This window comes from Rutilus rutilus, assembly GCF_951802725.1.
Source record: "Rutilus rutilus genome assembly, chromosome: 25".
Lineage (NCBI taxonomy): Eukaryota > Metazoa > Chordata > Actinopteri > Cypriniformes > Leuciscidae > Rutilus > Rutilus rutilus.
Window position 1 is genome coordinate 9,123,510 of NC_140229.1, and position 20,299 is coordinate 9,143,808.

Here is a 20,299-nt window from a genome sequence, read left to right on the forward strand (position 1 = left end):
TTTATTTGACATGGACATTGCAATTAAACATAGTACAAAACAAGTTTGTAACTGATGCTATGCAAAAAGAGTTTATAGCTAGTGCTAATTTACAACTCCAGTCCCTGGTTGGGCCTTTACACTACAACATTTTCTATTTTATCATAAAAACGTATCTATAGACACACCATATAAATCACTTACATACACAAACTATCTATTTACAAATGGATACATTCCTGTTTCGATTTCATCCAAAACTTAACTCGAGAAGTGAACATTTTAAGCTCAGTCATGGTTTTAAATTCAGTGGGTAATGAGTTCCACAACTTTGCACTTTTATATGAAAAAGCAGACTGTCCAAATGAAGTCTTACGGTACGGAACTATACAGTTGTTATTGATAGAGCCTCTGGTGACTCTGTTGATGCTTTGTCTCTGCATAAATGAACTGAGTGGCTCAGGTGCTATATTATTGAGACATTTGAAAGTCAGTTTGAGAAAACATAAATCACTAAAGTTTTCAAAGCTTAACCATTTATACTTCTGGAGAATATTGCAGTGATGATAGCGGATTGGCTTCTTGTCCATAATCTTTATAGTTTGATTGTATAATGACCTAATGTGTTTAGTTGCTGAGACCGTGGCCTGTGCCCATGCTGTCATGCATAAATAATATATTTATTGCTAGGCAAGTTAGGCTTTTCAACAGCTCTTTTCATTGTGACACACGTTTCCATACTAAATGCTTAGCTGCATGGGTACATCATATTATGGCACTCTGCACTCAAAAAAGAATTTAAGCCTAAATTTAAGATTTATGGATTTGAATTGCATATTACATATCCATTCATCTGGATTACACAGATTTAACATAAACTAATAAACTTAATGAAATGCATATTTGGCGTACATAAATTCTGTAATTTCATAAAAGCAGGTTTTTATACAGATATTTATCATCAATAAATCCAATTAGTTTAAATCACGTTTCTTTTATGCATGACACATTAAGTTTATTATTTGCTTTGTTAAAACGGTGTAATCCAAATGGATGAAAATTTTATATGCAATTCAAATGCATAAACCTAAAATTTAGGCCCAAATATTTTGTGTTAAAACAAACGGAGAGTTTTATCAGACATCTTTTTGTTAACAGGTCTGTTATACATCCAAAGGGAGCTAGTTTTATTAATGCTGCCATTCATAACAGAGCAGATATTTTGAGTTGTTTTTTCTTGCATTGTCACCACCAGATTTCACTGGAATACATCACAATACACAATTAAGATGAACATAAAAAACAATTACAAATCACAAGAATTTATTTGTTGCTTCTGATAAATCATTGTATGTTTTTTCCATTAAAACTCCACAGAACGTAACAATATTTTACAGCGTGATCACATTAATTATGGACGTTTCTCTCATGGCCCTTTGCCTGCTCAACCACCTGCTCACTATGGTTCTGATCTCCTGCGTACGTAAACAGTAAATGAAGGGGTTTATCAGTGGTGGAATGAGGCTGTAGAGCAGTATGAGAACTATCCTGAAATCTTTGCTGATTTGGATTTGCAGGAAACTGGTTATATACACAGCGCAGCGAGGCAAGTAAAACAGGGCGGTGATGCACAGCTGCGTGCTGCAGGTGGCAAAACTTTTCCAGCGACTCTGAGAGCTCGACAGCCTCATGACAGATGTTATGATATGACAGTAAGAGTAAATGATGAAGGCTAGAGGAAGGAGAAGCACAAGTAGGGCCACGCACAGGGCCACCAAAATCTGCTTGCTGTTTTCAGCACAGGCCAGGTTGGTAATAGAGATGTGGTCACAGTAGCATTGAATGATCAGTTTAGGCCCACAGTAAGGAAGCTGTTGAGTGTGTAGGGTGGCTATTGTGGGAGCGATCAAAGCAGTTACCCAAGCCGTTACGTTTATGATGTACGTGATGCGATTAGTCATAATAACCTGGTATCTCAGAGAATAACAGATAGCCACATAGCGATCGAGGGCCATTATCATCATTATCAGTGAGTTTAATGTTCCAAAATAGTGGATTAGTTCCATTTGGAAGAAGCAAGCATGGAAAGGGGATGCTCCCGCATCAAACAAGTACCTGGATATGATCTTAGGTAAGGCAACAGTGGAGAAACACGTATCAGATATTGCCAGGCTTGCAAGGATAATGTACATAGGCTTCCTGAGGCTCTGCGAAGTGAAAAACAGCACCAGGAAAACAGTGTTCCCGGCCACTGTGGTCGTGTAGACGATGAAGAAAATAGCAGCGACCAGGCCATAGTAGTCTGGATGGAGTCCAGGGAAGCCCACGATGATAAACTCAGTGATTGTCGTCCAGTTGTTCTGTAGCATTTTGCAAAATCTGCAGAGATTGTAGGACAAAAGTGATTAATATTGCATAATAATAATATTTATAATATAATCTGAATGAAATATATATATATACAAAAATTAAACATTGTTAAAATGTTTATTTCTGATTTAAAAAAAATAATATATATTTACAATATTTTCTAAAACAGGGAGATCTTTAAAAAAAGACATAGAAAATAAAAAAATGATAAAATAAAAAAAGTATTAAGGTTGAATGTTTATGGCATGATTATGTCAATAAATTCATTATCGTGTGAATTTGTGAATTTGCACCTGGTATATTGACTCTTTGACTCTAAATGATGACAAATACATGATTGTGTATCACTTATATACTGTAGTGTTCTTTGTTATGTACAGTGTCATTGGGAATCAGTCCAGTCATGCACTTTTTTTTTCTTTTAGATCATGACAGGGTCAGGGTGGCTTTAGGGACTGGATGTCACTCATAGCTCATGAAGTCTTCTACAGGCCTCGAGTCAGCTCAAGTTCTTTTGCCTTTAAAGCCAAATGCCAAATACTAAGAATTGTGCAATTTGTGTTTTTTTTATTTATTTTTTATTCAACTTTTTACTCAAATTGGAATGCTAGAAATTACAGACATAAAAGGAGAAATATTTTCACTTGTGGTCTCAGATATTTGGATTGTATATAGACTGGTCATCATTTATTTTATTTTGTTTAATTATTTTAATCAAATGATAGTCGTTCGGTTAACCATCCCTGAGGTTATTGTTTTATCAATGGACACTGAACCAATTGTTGAACCAAAAAGTTTCTTAAAGATGCTTATGAAATTATATTATTTTGTACAATTATATATGTGATAATTAAAATATCAAAATATCTTAAATTTGGTGTCATCTTTAAGAGTGATACAGAACTTTCATCATATCTCATGGGCTTTCCAGTGTGCGTGTCAGTACCTACATTAATTGGTGTTGTCACTTATCTATTGGATTCCTAAGTGATGATTCTCTCAGGTTTGGTTTCCCATCAGTACAATCTTTAGGGTCTGTCTGGTTACTCCAGAGAACAAATTAAGGGCATGTAGCCTGAATGTCTACACTTTTCAGACAAACAAAGGTGACAGTGTTTACTGCTCTATGTTACATGGAAACCCTTGACATCAGACTGTCTTCCTCAGTGAGCATCCCTCCTCTCAAAACACATAAATGCCTAACTATTAAATATTAAAATAAATAATAGCTAGATACATGGAAATTGTCACACTACTACCTGCTGTCTCCTCTAACTCTATAATCTAGTATTGGATTTTGCAAAAAAAAATTCTAATAAAAAAGGACCAAAACCAAGACACTACAACACTACAACTGCACTGGTAAATTTTTAGATTTTGTTTCCATAACACGGCTACTTTTTAGACTAGTGGATTTTTTTTTATTACCCTATCTGTTTGTGTCTGTAGATTTCAATTACACATACTATCATTATAGGCCGTTTTTCTCACGCACTAAGCCAGAAATCTCTACTTAAGCAGCACTAATATGCATCAAACTTATTCCTATCTATATTAGGTTTTTATAGTGGGGTTTGTTCATATAACATTTAGATATAGCATTTTATTATGAAAATAACTCTTTACAACAATTTATGGAGTGATTAACAAGAGATATCCCCTCCGTAAAAACCTTTAACTCTAGTAATGAAAGAATTTTCAACCTGGCTGTTACATCTGTCAGCTGCAGGTGCCATCATGTTCCAACTGATGGCAGCCTAGTCCCTCATCATTTCCACTGACTCTGTTATTCCTGGACTTCATTTCCCAGAATCCTTTGCTCATTATTAGTTTATCGGTTTCAGCTGTGTCTTGTTCTCTTACGAGAGGTTCTCTCGTATTGCGTAAGTTGCTTACGCTATGGGAAAGTTGTCTTTTCTCGGGGACGATCACAGGGCTAGATTTCTTTACAGAAAGCTAACCCCCCCTTCGCGCCCCGTTCGTGCGCGCCGCTGGAAATATCAATATTGCAGTAAACGAGCCTGTTATATTTATATTACATGCACGCCTGCATACAAACGCCGACGCAAACATGATGACCCCGTTCGCGTGCGTCACTCACCGGCGAAGGAGGAAAGAGAGTGTTAGTCCCGCCGAGGCCGGACCAACCTCCATTTCTCACACATTTCTCAGTCCCCTCTCAAGTTCAGGCGACTGGAAATATCAATATTGCAGTAAACGAGCCTGTTATAATACATGCACGCCTGCAAACAAACGCCGACACAGAACATGACGCTCTCTTATGCTCGCGCTAACTGAAAGCTTATGTGTTTTCCCCCTGTGGCTCAGTGGTGAAATCTTAGACTTTCGCGCCAGAGACCCATGTTCGAATCCTGGCTCTGGCGGCAGATAAAAATGATGCTGTTTGCTTCTCCGAGCTCGTGGCCAGCTTCTTACATACAGAAAGCAAACCCGCCTCTCGCACCCTCCCGCTCTCAGGATGGTGTTCGGGTATTTAGCGTCTAAACATATGAGCCTTCAAAGCATTTCGCTCTGTCAGTTCCCTTAAGAAGGCGACTGCAGATATGTATTTTGCAGCCAATGACTGTATTTCTACAGCAACCTAGAGAAATCTCATTAGAGTACAATTCTGGTTATCCGGCTCACGCCGATGGTGTCTTCAGTGTAGAAAATGTGCCTGCTTCCCAGTGTTCACCCCTACACACAAGCACGATTCCCATTGCTGTCAGCGAGCCACCGTATTCAAGCACCGAGAGCGCGCGCTCCACGCCCATGCCTCTGATTCAGGTTCTCGACCCCACGGAGTGCGCCGATCGAAACTGTACATGCAGAAGCATGGGGAGCTATTCCAGGTGTGTCAGTATGGGTGCTGAGCACAGTATAGCAGGGCTATTCGTTGCAGTTCGCTCGCCGTCCCCCGCGCTTTCAAGCACGAACCGAGATGAGAGTGAATGGGGAAGTAGCACACCTATTTCGGGCAGAAATAGCGAAGCTTCTGTGCAAAGGGGCCATAGAACCGGTACCTCCTTCCTGAGCGAGTCAGGCTTTTACAGCCGTTACTTCCTCGTGCCCAAGAAGGACGGAGGTCTGAGATATTTGAACAAAGGTCTTATGAAAAGACCGTTCAAAATGCTCTCAACCAGACAGGTCCTCGCCCAGATTCGCCCGGGAGACTGGTTTATTACCCTCAATCTGAAAGACGCTTATTTTCAGATTCAGATAATACCCCGTCACAGCCCATTCTTGAGATTCGCCTTCGACGGTCAGGTACATCAATACACCGTCCTGCCGTTCGGCCTGTCTTCAGCACCCCGTACATTCACGAAGTGCATGGACACGGCTCTCGCTCCCCTGAGATGTCAGGGCATCTGGACGATTGGCTGATTCTAGCACAGTCAGAGGAAGAACTTATTTCTCACAGAACAGTGCTTCTCAGCCACCTGGAAAGCCTGGGTCTCACGGTAAACTGGACCAAAAGCTCATTACTGCCCAGTCAGTTAGCCAGCCTCTTTTCTGGGTTTAGAACTGGACTCTGTGGCAATGACGGCCCGGCTGTCGACACAGCGCGCGCGCCGTGTTCAACGCCTGGCCGCGTCTTTCCAGATGGGCAGCGCCGTACCTCCAAAAACATTTCAGAGGATGCTGGGTTGTATGGCATCAGCTGCAGCAGTGCTTCAGCTGGGTCTACTGCGTATGCGCCCGCTGCAATGCTGGTTGAACGCTCGAGTACCTCACCGAGCCTGGGCGTCTGGCGGCATACGGATCAGAGTGACTCAGAGCTGCGTTTCAGCACTGAGACCCTGGTTAGCGGCCGACTGGTACCAGCGGGGAGTGACAATGGGATCCATCTCGCACCGAAAAGTTATCTCGACAGACGCCTCCAACTTAGGTTGGGGCGCTCTTTTCGAGGGCAGACCGGTCTTTGGCCTGTGGTCAGACCAGGAGAAATGCCTCCATATAAACTGTTTGGAGATGATAGCGGTCGAGAAAGAGTCCTAGTCCGTTCGGACAACATGTCCGTGGTGTCCTACGTGAACCACCAGGGTGGTGTCAGATCCAGGAATCTCTGCAAACTGACAGAACGCCTTCTCGTGTGGGCTCATCACTCGTTGCGCTCGCTGAGAGCCGCGCACGTATCGGGCCACATGAATGTCGGCCCAGACAGACTGTCCAGAGACAACATTCCCCCGGGAGAATGGTCTCTGCACCCTTAGACAGTCCAGTCACTGTGGCGCCTTTTCGGCAAAGCGGAAGTCGACCTTTTTGCGTCAAAAGACAACGCTTATTGCCCGAGATTCCTCTCGAAGAGCGAGGACGCGCTGGCCCAAACCTGGCCCAGCTGCCCGCTGTACGCTTTCCCTCTGATCTCACTGTTACTACAGGTAATCAAGAAGATCAGGGAAACGCGCCTGGTTCCCAGAGCTGGTGAGGCTGTCGCACGTAGCCCCATGGCCGATCCCGGTGAGGAAAGACCTTCTCTCCCAAGCCGGTGGATCAATTTGGCATCCCCATCCAGAGCACTGGTCTCTGCATGCGTGGATAATCAACGGATACCCGTTGCTTTGCCAGCTCATCATCTGCTTCCTTAGAGGAGCCAGGAGGATGAACCCCCCGCGGCCCCCCTCGGTTCCTATTTGGGATCTTTCTTTGGTCCTAGAGGCCCTGAAAGCGCTTCCCTTTGAACTGTTAGAATCCGTGGATCTGAAATACCTCTCACTCAAGACCGTTTTCTGATAGCCCTGTCTTCAGTAAAACATGTGGGGGATCTACACGTGCTATCTGTTAGCCCCGCATGTCTCGAGTTCGGACCAAATGACTCTAAAGCAGGGGTGGGCAAACTTTTTGGCTCAAGGGCCACACTGGGTTTTAAAATTTGACAGAGGGCCGGCCCAGTAGCAGATTATGAAACACGATCTCATGAAAGTGCGTATCTATACCACAAATTTTATTTCTCGTGCCATTTATACGGCAAAAAATATTTTTTTTGCGTGCATATGCTGCGCACTGTAAACCCCTTGGTTAGGATTAGGGGTGCTGAGTGCGTGCCTATTACACGCCATTAAAGGGATAGTTCGGCCAAAAATGAAAATTCTGTCATCATTTACTCACCCTCAAGTTGTTTCAAACCTGTATGAATTTCTTTTTACTGCTGAACACAAAAGATATTTTGAAAAATGTCGGTAACCAAACAGTTGTTGGACCCCATTGACTTCCATTGTAGGAAAAAAAAAAATACTATGGAAGTCAATGGGGTCCATCAACTGTTTGGTTACCGACATTTTTCAAAATATATTCTTTTGTGTTCAGCAGAAAAAAGAAATTCATACAGGTTTGAAACAACTTGAGGGTGAGTAAATGATGACCGAATTTTAATTTTTGGGTGAACTATCCCTTTAAGTGCGTATCATATGCACGCGAAAACTGCGTTTCATAAGAACTACAAATACAATTCGTCGTATTCGCACTTTCATGAGATCGGGCTGAGCAAACACATTTACGTTGTGGCAACGTCTGCGCGAAATTCAACAACTGAGAGACGACATTCTGACAATACATTTTTTTTATGCTAAATATCCCCCATTTAGCATGTTATGTTTTGAGGTTAATTTTTAATTAGTCAGATGTTTGATAATTATAGCCTATACTTTTTAAATATTGTTTATCCAAGTCTATGCGTGCACCAACAGTTGCTGTCTGTTTGGTTTCCATGGTGACGCGTCTAGCTTGTTACGTGACACACCGCAGCCACAACAGCGCTGAATGAATGATGATCTGCTTTTATGTCATTTTTCCTTTTTTACATTTGTTAGCTGTGGCATGAAATATCTGATATTCCGATTGTCAAATATATGCAACGCAATATATATATATATATATATATATATATAACGCAAAGTATTGCAAGAAAAAGGCTAAATGAATGCGATCTTTAGAATTTTTTTTAAATACTCGACGGGCCGGATTAAACAGCCTAACGGGCCGTATGTGGTTTGCCCACCCCTGCTCTAAAGTCATCCTCAAACCGAGACACGGTTACGTCCCCAAGGCGATTGGCACTCCCTTTAGGGCGCAGATCATCTCCCTATAGGCTCTGCCAGCATCCGATAGCGAGGACAGTGATAACCTCCTATGCCCCGTCAGGGCGCTGAGAGTTTACATCTCGTGCTCCGCCGCCTTCAGGCGTTCTGAGCAGCTCTTTGTTTCGTTTGGCGGGCGCACCTAGGGTCTCGCCACCTCGAAACATAGCCCATCCAGATGGATAGTGGATGCTATCGCAGCAGCTTATGCGTCAAAACACCTGCAGTGCCCTATGGGCATCAGAGCCCATTCCACGAGAGGCATGGCTTCATCGTGGGCTTGGTCCAGCGGGATTTCTATCCATGACGTTTGTATGGCTGCAGGCTGGGCCTCCCCCTCTACATTCGTGAGGTTTTATAACCTGGAAGTTCCCACCTTGCAGGCTAAACTTTTATCAGTCTAAGTGATGTGTATGTTCTGCCCAGTTTTCATGTGCAGACTACTTCTGGTTGAGCTGCACTAGGGATGAGACTCTCTATATATAGACCGGCGGAGCCGCTCTGTATTTCCCAGTCATATGCTTGTGCACTGGTGCTGGCCCGCGTTGCTGGCCGCCTATTCTCTACTCAGCTGCGCTAGGGGTTTATTCTCTCTATACATAGACCGGCGGAGCCGCTCTATTTTCTCCCTATGATGTGCTTATGTACTGTACTGGCCCGCGCTGCTGGCCGCATTCTCCACATGTTTATACATAGACCGGCAGAGCCGCTTTGTATTCCTATGAAGTGCTTATGACATGTGCTGGCCTGCGTTGCTGGCCGCCTGTTCCCGCATGTTGTGTTCCCCGGGCTCCCCTGGGACCCATGCAGTGGATGCTTGGCGCGCACAGCGTTGACAAGGGGTTCCCGTAGCGTAAGCAACTTACGCAATACGAGAGAACCTCTCGTAAGAGAACGTACTCGGTTACCTAACGTAACCTCGGTTCTCTCTAGAAGAGGGAACGAGTATTGCGTAACCTGCCGTGTCGCGCCGCAAGCTTATTCGCTTCAGTCTATGAAAACCAGAGTTTCAGCCTGTGAGCCCTTCTTTTATACACGCTAGCCACACCCATTCTGGCGGGCTGAGTGCGTGGAGGGTGCAAAGCGCCCTCATTGGGCGTGACGTCACGCAGAGCTCACCGATAGGCTGCCGCAGGACAGCCAATGAGCACGCTTATACAGCCTGCTATGGTCTGCTGGCTGCCGCACTGCGTTGACAATAAATACAAAATTAAGGATAATTTTTTGGCTTCAGATCTCGAGAAAAGACAACTTTCCCGTTGTGTAAGCAACTTACGCAATACTCGTTCCCTCTTCTAGAGAGAACCGAGGTTACGTTAGGTAACCGAGTACGTTTCATTTGATCATCACCCTGTCTATTTAAATGCCTTTTGCCTTCATTCAGTATGAAGTCTTGTTTGTGTGTTTGATTTGGGTCACACTCTGTCAGTATTTTAAACAGTTCCTGGTTTCTTTATATTTATCTTTTCCCGTGTTTTGGTTTTCTTGTTCCTATCTTCCTCTGTGGATTGGATTTGTATTTCGGACTGTTTACATGTGCTTGCCCCTCTGCCTGGTATGGACTATGAGCTTGGATTACATTTGTTAATAAACTGCGTTTGGATTTTCACTCTGTCTGCTGAATGCTGTCTCACCACCACAACCAAATCATTACACTGGCTTTATCCATTGTTCAGATTTCTTTTCTGGAAATATCTGCAAATTAGTGTTGATTCAATAATGCCTAATTAGCATATTTAAACAACCATAACAAATAAAAACAATACAAAACAACTGTCTTAATTTACTGTAATAAACTGAAATAAAGTATGGTGATATATAAGTTTAAATGTATATAAAATGTTTACACTATTCACCTTTGGTGTTTCATATAGTCCAAAGCATCATACACCATTTAAAACTACTTAAATGTCTTAGGCCTAATTCTGGCTTAATCTATGCCCTGTCTGTGAAACCATACCATAGTACTGTATATTTATTTAATCACAATCTCCCTTCAGCCTCAAGGGCTCAGTGGTGCCAAGCTTCTAATACACTGATGATATAATTGATTAATATATTATTAATTGCTCAGCTGGGAAAACAAAAAAAAAGTTAATGTACTGTTGATTACCATCCCTTAATTCACACGGGATAACACAACAAATTATGTATTAATATGTACAAATGAGTATTTCTACAGCAGCTATCCTTATTGTTTTGGTCTGCTGAGCTACCCTGCTTGAGAGTGTAGCAAGACGTTATGATTCAGATTCCTGAGGCCCATAATTTACATAAAACGCAAAGTTATTAAATCGTTATACACGTACATACATATATTTAAGATATTAATTATACATTTTAGTGTTTTTTTGTTACTTTAAACACTTTCAATTTAATGTGTTTCTCACAAAGCTATTGTTTGGCTTTAGAGGATTTGAAATCATATGTTGAAGTCAAATTATCTGTTTTTAAAGGTACTATTTTTTGGGGGTGTGTGATAATACTTTTTTTGTATGAAGCATGAGATTAATTGCATGAGAGAAATGTGACTATGCACAAATTTTTATGCAAAACTTAAAAATGTACCATAATGTTGTTTGAACACCTCAACAGCACTACACTTCTCAACATCCCTCATGTTTCCCACCTGCACACTATCAACCATCACCTGATCACCTGCACGTCAATCACCATGGACACTAACTATCATCACAGCTGTCTGTCATTGTCTCGTTATCATCTGTGTATTTAGTTCCTGCTTGTCTTCAGTTGAGTGTCTGGTATTGTTTGTGCTTAGCACACTGTTTCGTATTGTTGGCTCTTTTGTTAGTACCTGTTTAAGAAACCTTGGAATCATCTTCATCTGCTATGGATTTCAGCATTACAGTTTGACTGCAGTGTTCAATTGTATTGTCCTCTGGGTCGCGCAAAACATTGTGTTTTCCCAAAATATTCTATTCACTTTATTATAATAATTTAAAAATATAGTATAATATAAATTATTATTATTATATATATATAGGCCTATATATAATTATAATATATATAATATATATATATAATATATATATTTTTTAATTAACCATAAACCTACCCTGGACTCTACTTTAATGTTAAATTTTAAATCCAAAATTAATTCATAATTATATTTTGACCTTTACTGATCTTAATAATTTGTGATGTAGGTTAAAGTCACAGACATTTAAAGACAACTTGTTTTGAATGTCATTGTCTACATAATTGGGTGTTGTCACTTATTTACTTCATCACTGAGTGATAATTCTCTCAGGTCTGGTTTCCCATCAGTGCAATCTTCAGGGTCTGTCTAGTGTCTCCAGAGAACAAATTAGGTACATGTAGCAAGTATGTTGACACTCTTCAGACAAACAACAGTAACAGAGTTTATTGCACTTGGTTACATTAACTCATGACATCAAACCTCTAATGTGTTCATCAATGAGCATCCCTCCCCTCAAAACATCAGTGTCTGTTTAATAAGAAAATAGGATTTCTGTATAATTTATATAAAGCTATAGGTTGCAGTTTTCATAAATATAATCAGGCATTTAGAAACTCAAATACATCAGCTTATGTTGTAGTGATTTGCCAGCTTGTGGTCACACCAGTTTGTAACATGGTTCTTGGGCTGAACTGGGCAACAATATTGCTGCCTTATTTAAAAGAAAACGTAGGTGTTAGAAATGAGTTTGCGCCTGGTACCTCATATTTGTTTATTTATTTGGATCCCCATTAGCTATGCCCAAGAGCACAACTAGTCTTCCTTGGGTGCACACAACACATAAAAACATTACATTATTTATTATCACATACACAAAAGGCATTAAAAATACTGTCAATAACAAATCAGGGTCCAAAATCAACACACTTAGATTTGTCTAAACAAACACCAGGTCTAACACTTAAAAAACATCCAACTAACTTATATGCATAACCTCCTATAAATATGATAAGGTGTGCTTTTACCTGCCTTTTAAAATTTTATTTCTGTGTTATTCTAATTAATGACAATGGTATTGTCAAACATTTTCATTGTCCTATATACTACTGTACGTTTGAGGAAATTCGTTTTTGCTTTGGGGAGTGAAAATCTGCCTTCTGTTGCCTATGGCATATGTGTACGACTCTGAATTGCATTTTAATTGATTGTACCGATCCAATGGAATTTTAAACTGTAAAACCTTCCACGTTGCTAATAAAATTGCCTCAGTCATCTGGCCTTCCACCCTTAACCAATTAAGATGGAGATGCATGCTGTTAATATTTGTGCCATATGGACATTGTAGAGCAAGTCATGCCGCCTTGTTCTGTACTAGTTGGAGTTTTTATTATCTGGCAATAGTCTAGCTGTGAAAAGAAAAGAGTACCTAATACCATGATTTTCATTATATCTGATGTAAAATATTTTCTGGATCGCCTTACTACAGCTAACACCTTACTCATTTTATTAACCGTGTTGTCAATGTGTTTTGACCAAGACAATTTATTGTCAAGGGTGAAACCTAATAACTTAGTTTCCTTCACTTGCTGAATAAGTGTTTTATTTATGTATACCGGTAGTCTAAGCTCTGGTTCAAACCTTAAAGGGTTACTTCAGGATTTAGCATTAAGCTTTGTATTAGTAGAAAACCTGTAGTATTTTCGAATTACCATGCTTTCCACCCTCATATGACCCTGAGACAAGAGATTTACAGTATGTATTTTTTGTCTGGAAAAATTCCTTTTTGGAGGATTTTCTGGACAGAGGCTAAAGACTACAGGCAGTAGATGGCGTTGTTCCGCATGTTTTCAGCCCGCCCATACAGGGTGGGATCTCACTCACAGAATGTACACACAGTCAGCCTTTCTTTGGAAGCTAAGCTAGCAAGCTCTTGTTCTGTGGAGAAAGCTGAATAGTAGGAGAAAGCTGAGTAAGTAACCATCCTCCTTTTCCCGGACTTGTCCGGCGGGCGAGATCGTTCAAAATGTCCGGGATTCAGCTTTTGCTTTCTGCGGTCGCCATTCATTGTTTACATGCACACCTTTCAATCTAACTGAATTCATTCCGATTGGTGAATTTGAATGTAGTGTTTACATGAACGCTAAACAAGTGATCGGTTGATGTGCGTTTTACCATTGCTAAGAAAAATTCCCGCTCCTCCGTGAGAGATGCGAGACCCGGCGCGTCTCAATAATCTCGCCACCGGCCTCGCGCCGTTCTCCCGCGGCCGTCAGCCTCCTGCTCGCCACAGTAAACATGATGAATGGCGACTGTAGAACGCAAAAGCCGAATCCCGGACATTTTGGACGATCTCTAAATCCCTCGCAAACTCATCACGTAGGCTAGCTTTGTTGTTTTCAACAACTGCGCACTCTTACCGATAGGCGTGGCCTCCTAAGGCAGCGAAGCAAGTGCATTCTGGGAGTTGTTGTCTTTCATCCACATAAGCCAAAAATACATTTTCTGGCTTTTCTCAGTCTAGAAAGCTCCAAATTCAAAAATTTCTTTCTCATTTCTTCTACTTAAATGTCCTATTTTAAATACACATTCATCTTCCCAGAGGTGAAGTATCCCTTTAAAGAATGATTTGAACCAAATATTATACTCTTTGTTGTAGTTGTATTAAGTATAAGTTTGTTTTCTAAAATCCACTTTCCTATAGTATCGAACTCCTCTTTCAAAATGGCAGTCAATTCAGCAGATGTTGGTGCAGACGCATATACTGTAATATCATCTGCATACATTTTTAATTTTGCGTTTTATTTTAAAACAAGAGGCAAATCATTAGTAAAAATGGAATACATGAGTGGTCCTAGACAGCTCCCTTGAGGAACTCCACATTCCACTGATATTCTCTCTGAATAGTTTCCATGAAAACTTACTGGACAACTATTAGGGCCACTAAATGGTATTGTCCTATGAAGCCCACTTGTGTTTTCATCTTGCCGTGCTGTAGGGGTTTGTGTGTCCTAGTGACCTTGGGAACTGCGTTGGCAGGGATTCAGATTCCTGGCAGGTTCAACCGTACTAGATTGGTCTCAGGCGAAGGAACAAACTAAGGACAACACCTGGTCCTGCAGGTTGGGGGTTAGGTGTGGGGCCAACATCCATACCCGGTACAGAATCTGTGACAACTGCAAATAACAACACAGAGCCTGCAGTGGACTCAAGCCAAATGGCACAGCCAACTTGCAGTATGACCACTTCTGACAAAGGCCACCAGCAGGATGTTAGGAGTGTGACAGACAGTCTCAGCCCAAACATTAGATCCACGTTGGAGCATGGAATGTCCGAACCATGTAGAATGGGAACCACTCTGTTAAAGGATGATCAGAGCATGCTGCGATTCAAAGCACTGTAATCTCACCATCATACAGTGATATGGACCAACAAATGGATCTAAGGAGGAGGACAAAAACGGCTAGTATAAAGTACAGTGTGTGCAGAATTATTAGGCACGTTGATTTTCTGATCATATTTTATTTCCAGGAACATTTTGCCAATTCCAAACCATATTAATCTTAATAACTACTATTAATTTTGTATTTAATCATGTATAAGTGATATATAATTGTTCATGAAGGCTGGAAATGAAAAATTTCTTATTTTCAGGTGTGCAGAATTATTAGGCAAGTTTTCTTTTACAGATAAAATAAGCCAAAAAAGAGATTTAACAAAGACTGAAAAGTCAAAAATTATTAAATCCCCATGAGAAGAATGCAAAACTAATGCAATACTAGAGATTACAGTTAAGGCATGACCATTGGACAGTGAAATGCTCATTGGGTCAGCAGGGTCAGACAAAAACAGGTGGAGAAGAAAAAACACATGTTAACTGCAAAAGAATGAAGAATTAAGGTGAAGAATTAAGTGTGAAACCATCGGGAACCCTTTAGTCTCCAGCGCCACCATTTTCCAGAACTGCAACCTACCTGGAGTCTCCAGAAGAGCAAGGTGTCAGGGTCTCAGAGACTTGGGTTAGGCAAAGAATCCTAAAAAATGACCCTCTCTTAATAAGAGTCACAAGCTGAAGTGTTGTTAAATACATGAAGACTGTTTTTTTTATAGGCTTTATAGACAGACAGATTGAGAGTGACTCTTGAAGGACCAGCACCAGATCCTCTTCTACCACTGTTTGAAGAATTCATCTTCCAGAATACGTTTTAATACGTTTTGTGAGTTTATTTTTAGTCCATCTCTGCAAAACGGACTTCAGGGTAGGAGATGGACTAAAAATAAACTCACAAAACGTACACTGTAAAATATTTCCAGACTTTCACAATATTTAACTGTGTTTTTTTACAGTAAAATACTGTTTTAATTGATTTACTGTAAACAATTGTAATTTCACAGTAATGTGGATTCGCTCACTGACTTTTTACTATCTGCTGTGATATGACAGCAAATTACTGTAAAAAAAATAGGCTGTTCAGCTGAGAACGAAGACCCCACCCAGATAGCAAGCACAGTTGGGCCAACGGCTTTTTCTGTATGGGCCAGCCTGAGCCTCGGCTGAAATCAGTTGTAATGGTGTCAGGTCCATACTCGGTGTAGCTGTGTGTACCTTCGACCCGAGTTCGTTTTGTCACAAGCGGGCCACGAAAAAACTGAAAAAAAAGATTTTGGCGGTTAAATCCTGAGGATGATCCAACAGACGCGTCGCAGACCATTTAGTTTCCGAGAGGAATCATTCAGCTGAAAAAAACGGGTAAGTAATTTAATTCATTTATTGTTCTATTGTTTGATGTTTTAATTGAGATGGTTTGCGATGGTAATTAGGCCTTCGTAACATCAGAATACCCATTCGGTCGCGGAGATACGGAGTGTTGATGAAAAGGCCTAACGTTACGGTTTCATTTTAGGATGATTGTGTATTTGTTTTATTAGAAAAACTGCTGAGCTGGATCCAGTGCACTGTAATGTTGGCTAATGAAATTATATTTAGTAGTTATATTCCATTTTGTTTGCTAAAATTTAGTCAGTTATTTCGTCTTTTTCAACGAGTGATTATCGAATCATAGGAGTCGGACTATGCTTTCGGTGCATAGATTTGATTCACTAACATTTCAAAAGAGTCATTTACTTGTGAATCGAACTACTACACTGACCACCACGCTGCTGCATAACACCCGCGGAGACAACTCATTATATGTACAATCTGAAATTAAAAAATACTTATTTTGTTGTAGCTAACACTTCTGTGGGGAGCTCCGAAACGGGAAAGCGTTATAGATAAGTGCAGCTTATTAATTCTTTGTCTTTTGCTCGACTTTTGTTATTGAATGTTACGTTAACGTCAACGTAATTTGCTTTAGAGCAGGTGCACTTTAGAGTGAAAGAAAAAATGAAAGTATATATCACTGTATATTGCGATTAAAATGGTTTAACATTTTACTGCAGTGGGGATATATGATGATTATGAGCGAACATACTAACTTAATTGATGTTTATCTGATCGCACTGTTTGGAATCTGACACCAACAGTTTTTGCAGTCTTGGTTACACTTTATAATAAGGTTTTATTTGTTAATATTAGTTTTCAACATTAGTTAACAGAGTAACCATGCGTAATACTTCAAAATGTATTAATCTTAGTTCATTTTCATTTTGACATTTAAAATAAAACAGTATTTGTTAACATTAGCACTGTGAACTACAAGAACAAACATTGAACAGTTGTATTTGTATTAACTAATGTTAACAAATACTGTAACAAATGTATTGGTAATATTAATTAACACATTAATGTTAACAAATGAGACCTTATTGTAAACTGTTACCGATATTTTGCATATACTGCTGCGTGAACTCTGACAACAACATTTATCAAACCTATGCACATAAAAAACGAATGCTTAAGATTTAATAATGACTTCACAATATGTATTCCTTTATTTAAAAGATGCAGTTCAGAGAAACCCTGACAGCTAATGCTGCTGAAATGGAGGTCGAGGGATCATGGACTGGTGGATCCAGCCGTCTAACTGGCAGTAGATCGAGGAGCAGACACAAGGTAAGTCTTCCTAGTGTTGATCAGGAGGCAGACACACTCTGGCAGTTTAAATCTATATTAAAAACACACCTCTCTAACCTAGCATAAACATAATACATTTATATCATTAAAATCCCTATAATCCTATATAATTCAAAAAGGATTGTTAGGCCGCATAAATTAGCTCAACCAGAACCGGAAACACTTCTCATAACAATGAACAATGGCATTTTTGCTAATGTTAGTCTCTCTGTCTCATTCTTATCCCGAGGTTACTGTTGTCAGCCGGATCTAGTCCGTATCCAGATCAGATGCTGGACCTGCACCCTAAGATGAACACAGTGAGCCCTGAATGTCAGAAGAGACCATGACAACTAGACGAGACCTAGAAACAAACGCCTGTCAAGACCTTGTTGACACAACAGTCATCGGCACAGTCATCGGATCAGATCCACGAGAACCAGACCAGTCCTCCACACAGACCCAACGGCCAGCTTCAACTCCTCTCCCACCAATTGCCAGCGTGATCTTATGAAGGTAAAAGAGTAGCAAAACTCGAGATTAGATGTGAATTTGAGAACTTGTACAATTAATATTTGTGCTTGTACACTAAAATTTACACTCACATCTCCAATGTGAAAACTTGTTGAATGTTGAGATCAGCACTTGCAGAAAATAGTCACAAACATGCATTCTGAATTTTAAGCTGCAGATAGTTACAAATGTAAAAGTCATTCACAGAAATACAATGACAGACACAAACTTGTATTCTTTCATTCACATTCGCAGCACAACCTCAATTAAGCACTTCTCAAATCTGCCATTGCAATATCAAATCTTCACACATTGACTTTTGCAACTTTTTTTGCGATATATTAGATGCGTAACTAACTTTTGCATTTTCAAACTCAGTGGCAGTAAGAGAGATAGGCGCGGCAATTTGAAATGGCAGATTTGAGAAGCTGGAAGTGCCTAATTGAGTGTATACTGGGAATGTGAATGAAAGAGTACAAGTTTGTGTCTGTCATTTTATTTCTGTGAATGACATTTTAACATTTGTGACTATTTATCTGCAGCTTAAAATTCAGCTGGTCCAAAATGCATATTTAGGCTGCATCAAAATAATCCACACGATTCTAGTCGACAAATAAAAGTCTTCTGATCTGAAACGATTGATCATTTTTATAAACAAAACGATAATTATGTAGTTTTTAACTGCAAACGCTCACCTTTTCCATCGCTCTGTGATGTGCACTTGGTCACGTGTCTTGTAATCGCATTACGTTACGCTTTTGCAAGCGTGCATTGCATTTCTTTAATTAAACTATCACTTTTTGAAGTTTAATAATCCTATTTCACTCTATATCATGACTCTTGTTTTTCTGTCCATAACATTAAGACTATTTTTAAAACGCCTTATGTTAAAGGGTGCTCATTCCTGTTCCTGGATATCTGTCCCAGCAACAGGACCAGCACCTCTTACCTAAGGTATTTTGCATGTGCTGTTGTGATCAGCAAATGTGGAAAAACTTAATGGATTATTGAAAAATAATCACTGTAAAATATATTGTGAAGTTAGACTGCTTTTTCAAATTTATAAAAATAAATGGGAATCTATCAGACTCTGAAATGTAACTTTTTTACTTGTCGTCTTAGGTGCTTCCTGGGCATCAACCTTGATACAGGATCTAAATCCAAAAAGAAGCAGGGTGGCATCGATCAGCAAGTTTGTTCTCTATTGCGAAAACTTGTGGATTTTGAATGGATGGCAAAGCAGATTTTGTGCTTTTTTTTCATTTGCTCCAGTCATTGTTGCCTCTCTTCATTTTCACCTGCCATATTGCCACTGAATATTTTGGACTGCCCTTATGGTTGAGACCTTCTACCTGGCTATTGTTTTGGATTTTCCCTGTGTTTATTGGACTGATAATCTCGTTGCCTACTCCTGCCTGCTCTCACACTTAATCTGCCTCATCCTTCTGGGGTCGCTGCCAGTATAAATGAATAAACAGTTTTGTTTTTTGGGTCCTTACCCATTACCTGACCTGTGCACATTCATAAGGTAAAACACACATTCACAAGCCAACATGCATTCAACATACATACACATTCACCTTTACCAGTTCTTGTGTCATTGCATTTGGAAGAATTAGAATTAGAATCTGTGTTCTGAGAATAGTGTCAGTCAAGTTAGAGTTTGGGATGTAGTCCTAACAGCTTAATGCAACATGTTTGTTGTGATATTATTGTATCAATTGTAAAAAATAAAACAATTGAGGAAAGCATCGTTTAATCTTGTTTTTTTTATTACTACTTTTCTGTGATCACATTGCATTGCTGTATTTAATTGTAACTTTACAGTTAATTACTGGCTACTAATTGCATTACTTTTACAGCCGAAACACAATAAATCACTGTGAAATTACAGTAATAATGTGATATAATTAACTGTGAAATCACTGTACACAAGTGTAATTTTACTATAATTTACATTAAATTTCTTACTGTAAATTACTGTGCAAGTAATGCAATTAGTAGCCAGTAATTTACTGTAAAATCACAGCAGAATTTTTTACAGTGTATTAAAACGTATTCTGGAAGATGAATTCTTCAAACAGTGGTAGAAGAGGATCTGGTGCTGGTCCTTCAAGAGTCACTCTCAATCTGTCTGTCTATAAAGCCTTCATTAAAGTCTTCATGTATTTAACAACACTTCAGCTTGTGACTCTTATTAAGAGAGGGTCATTTTTTAGGATTCTTTGCCTAACCCAAGTCTCTGATATCCTGACACCTTGCTCTTCTGGAGACTCCAGGTAGGTTGCAGTTCTGGAAAATGGTGGTGCTGGAGACTAAAGGGTTCCCGATGGTTTCACACTTAATTCTTCACCTTAATTCTTCATT

General features: G+C 39.9%; 1 protein-coding gene and 1 long non-coding RNA gene across 2 annotated transcripts; one reads left to right on the forward strand and one right to left on the reverse strand.

The window, feature by feature from the left end:
- Positions 1-1,370: 1,370 nt before the first annotated feature.
- LOC311285309 (olfactory receptor 1E16-like) lies at positions 1,371-2,348 on the reverse strand (the record flags this gene model as incomplete). Its single annotated transcript, XM_084400911.1, has 1 exon — positions 1,371-2,348. One exon carries the CDS (start codon positions 2,346-2,348, stop codon positions 1,371-1,373), a length of 978 nt encoding a protein of 325 aa, XP_084257037.1.
- A 13,688-nt stretch (positions 2,349-16,036) lies between these two features.
- On the forward strand, positions 16,037-19,682 carry LOC311284611. Its single transcript, XR_014626252.1, has 5 exons — positions 16,037-16,114; positions 17,309-17,419; positions 17,670-17,935; positions 18,826-18,886; positions 19,055-19,682. It is a non-coding gene; the product is annotated as an uncharacterized lncRNA (long non-coding RNA).
- The last annotated feature ends 617 nt before the right edge of the window (positions 19,683-20,299 follow it).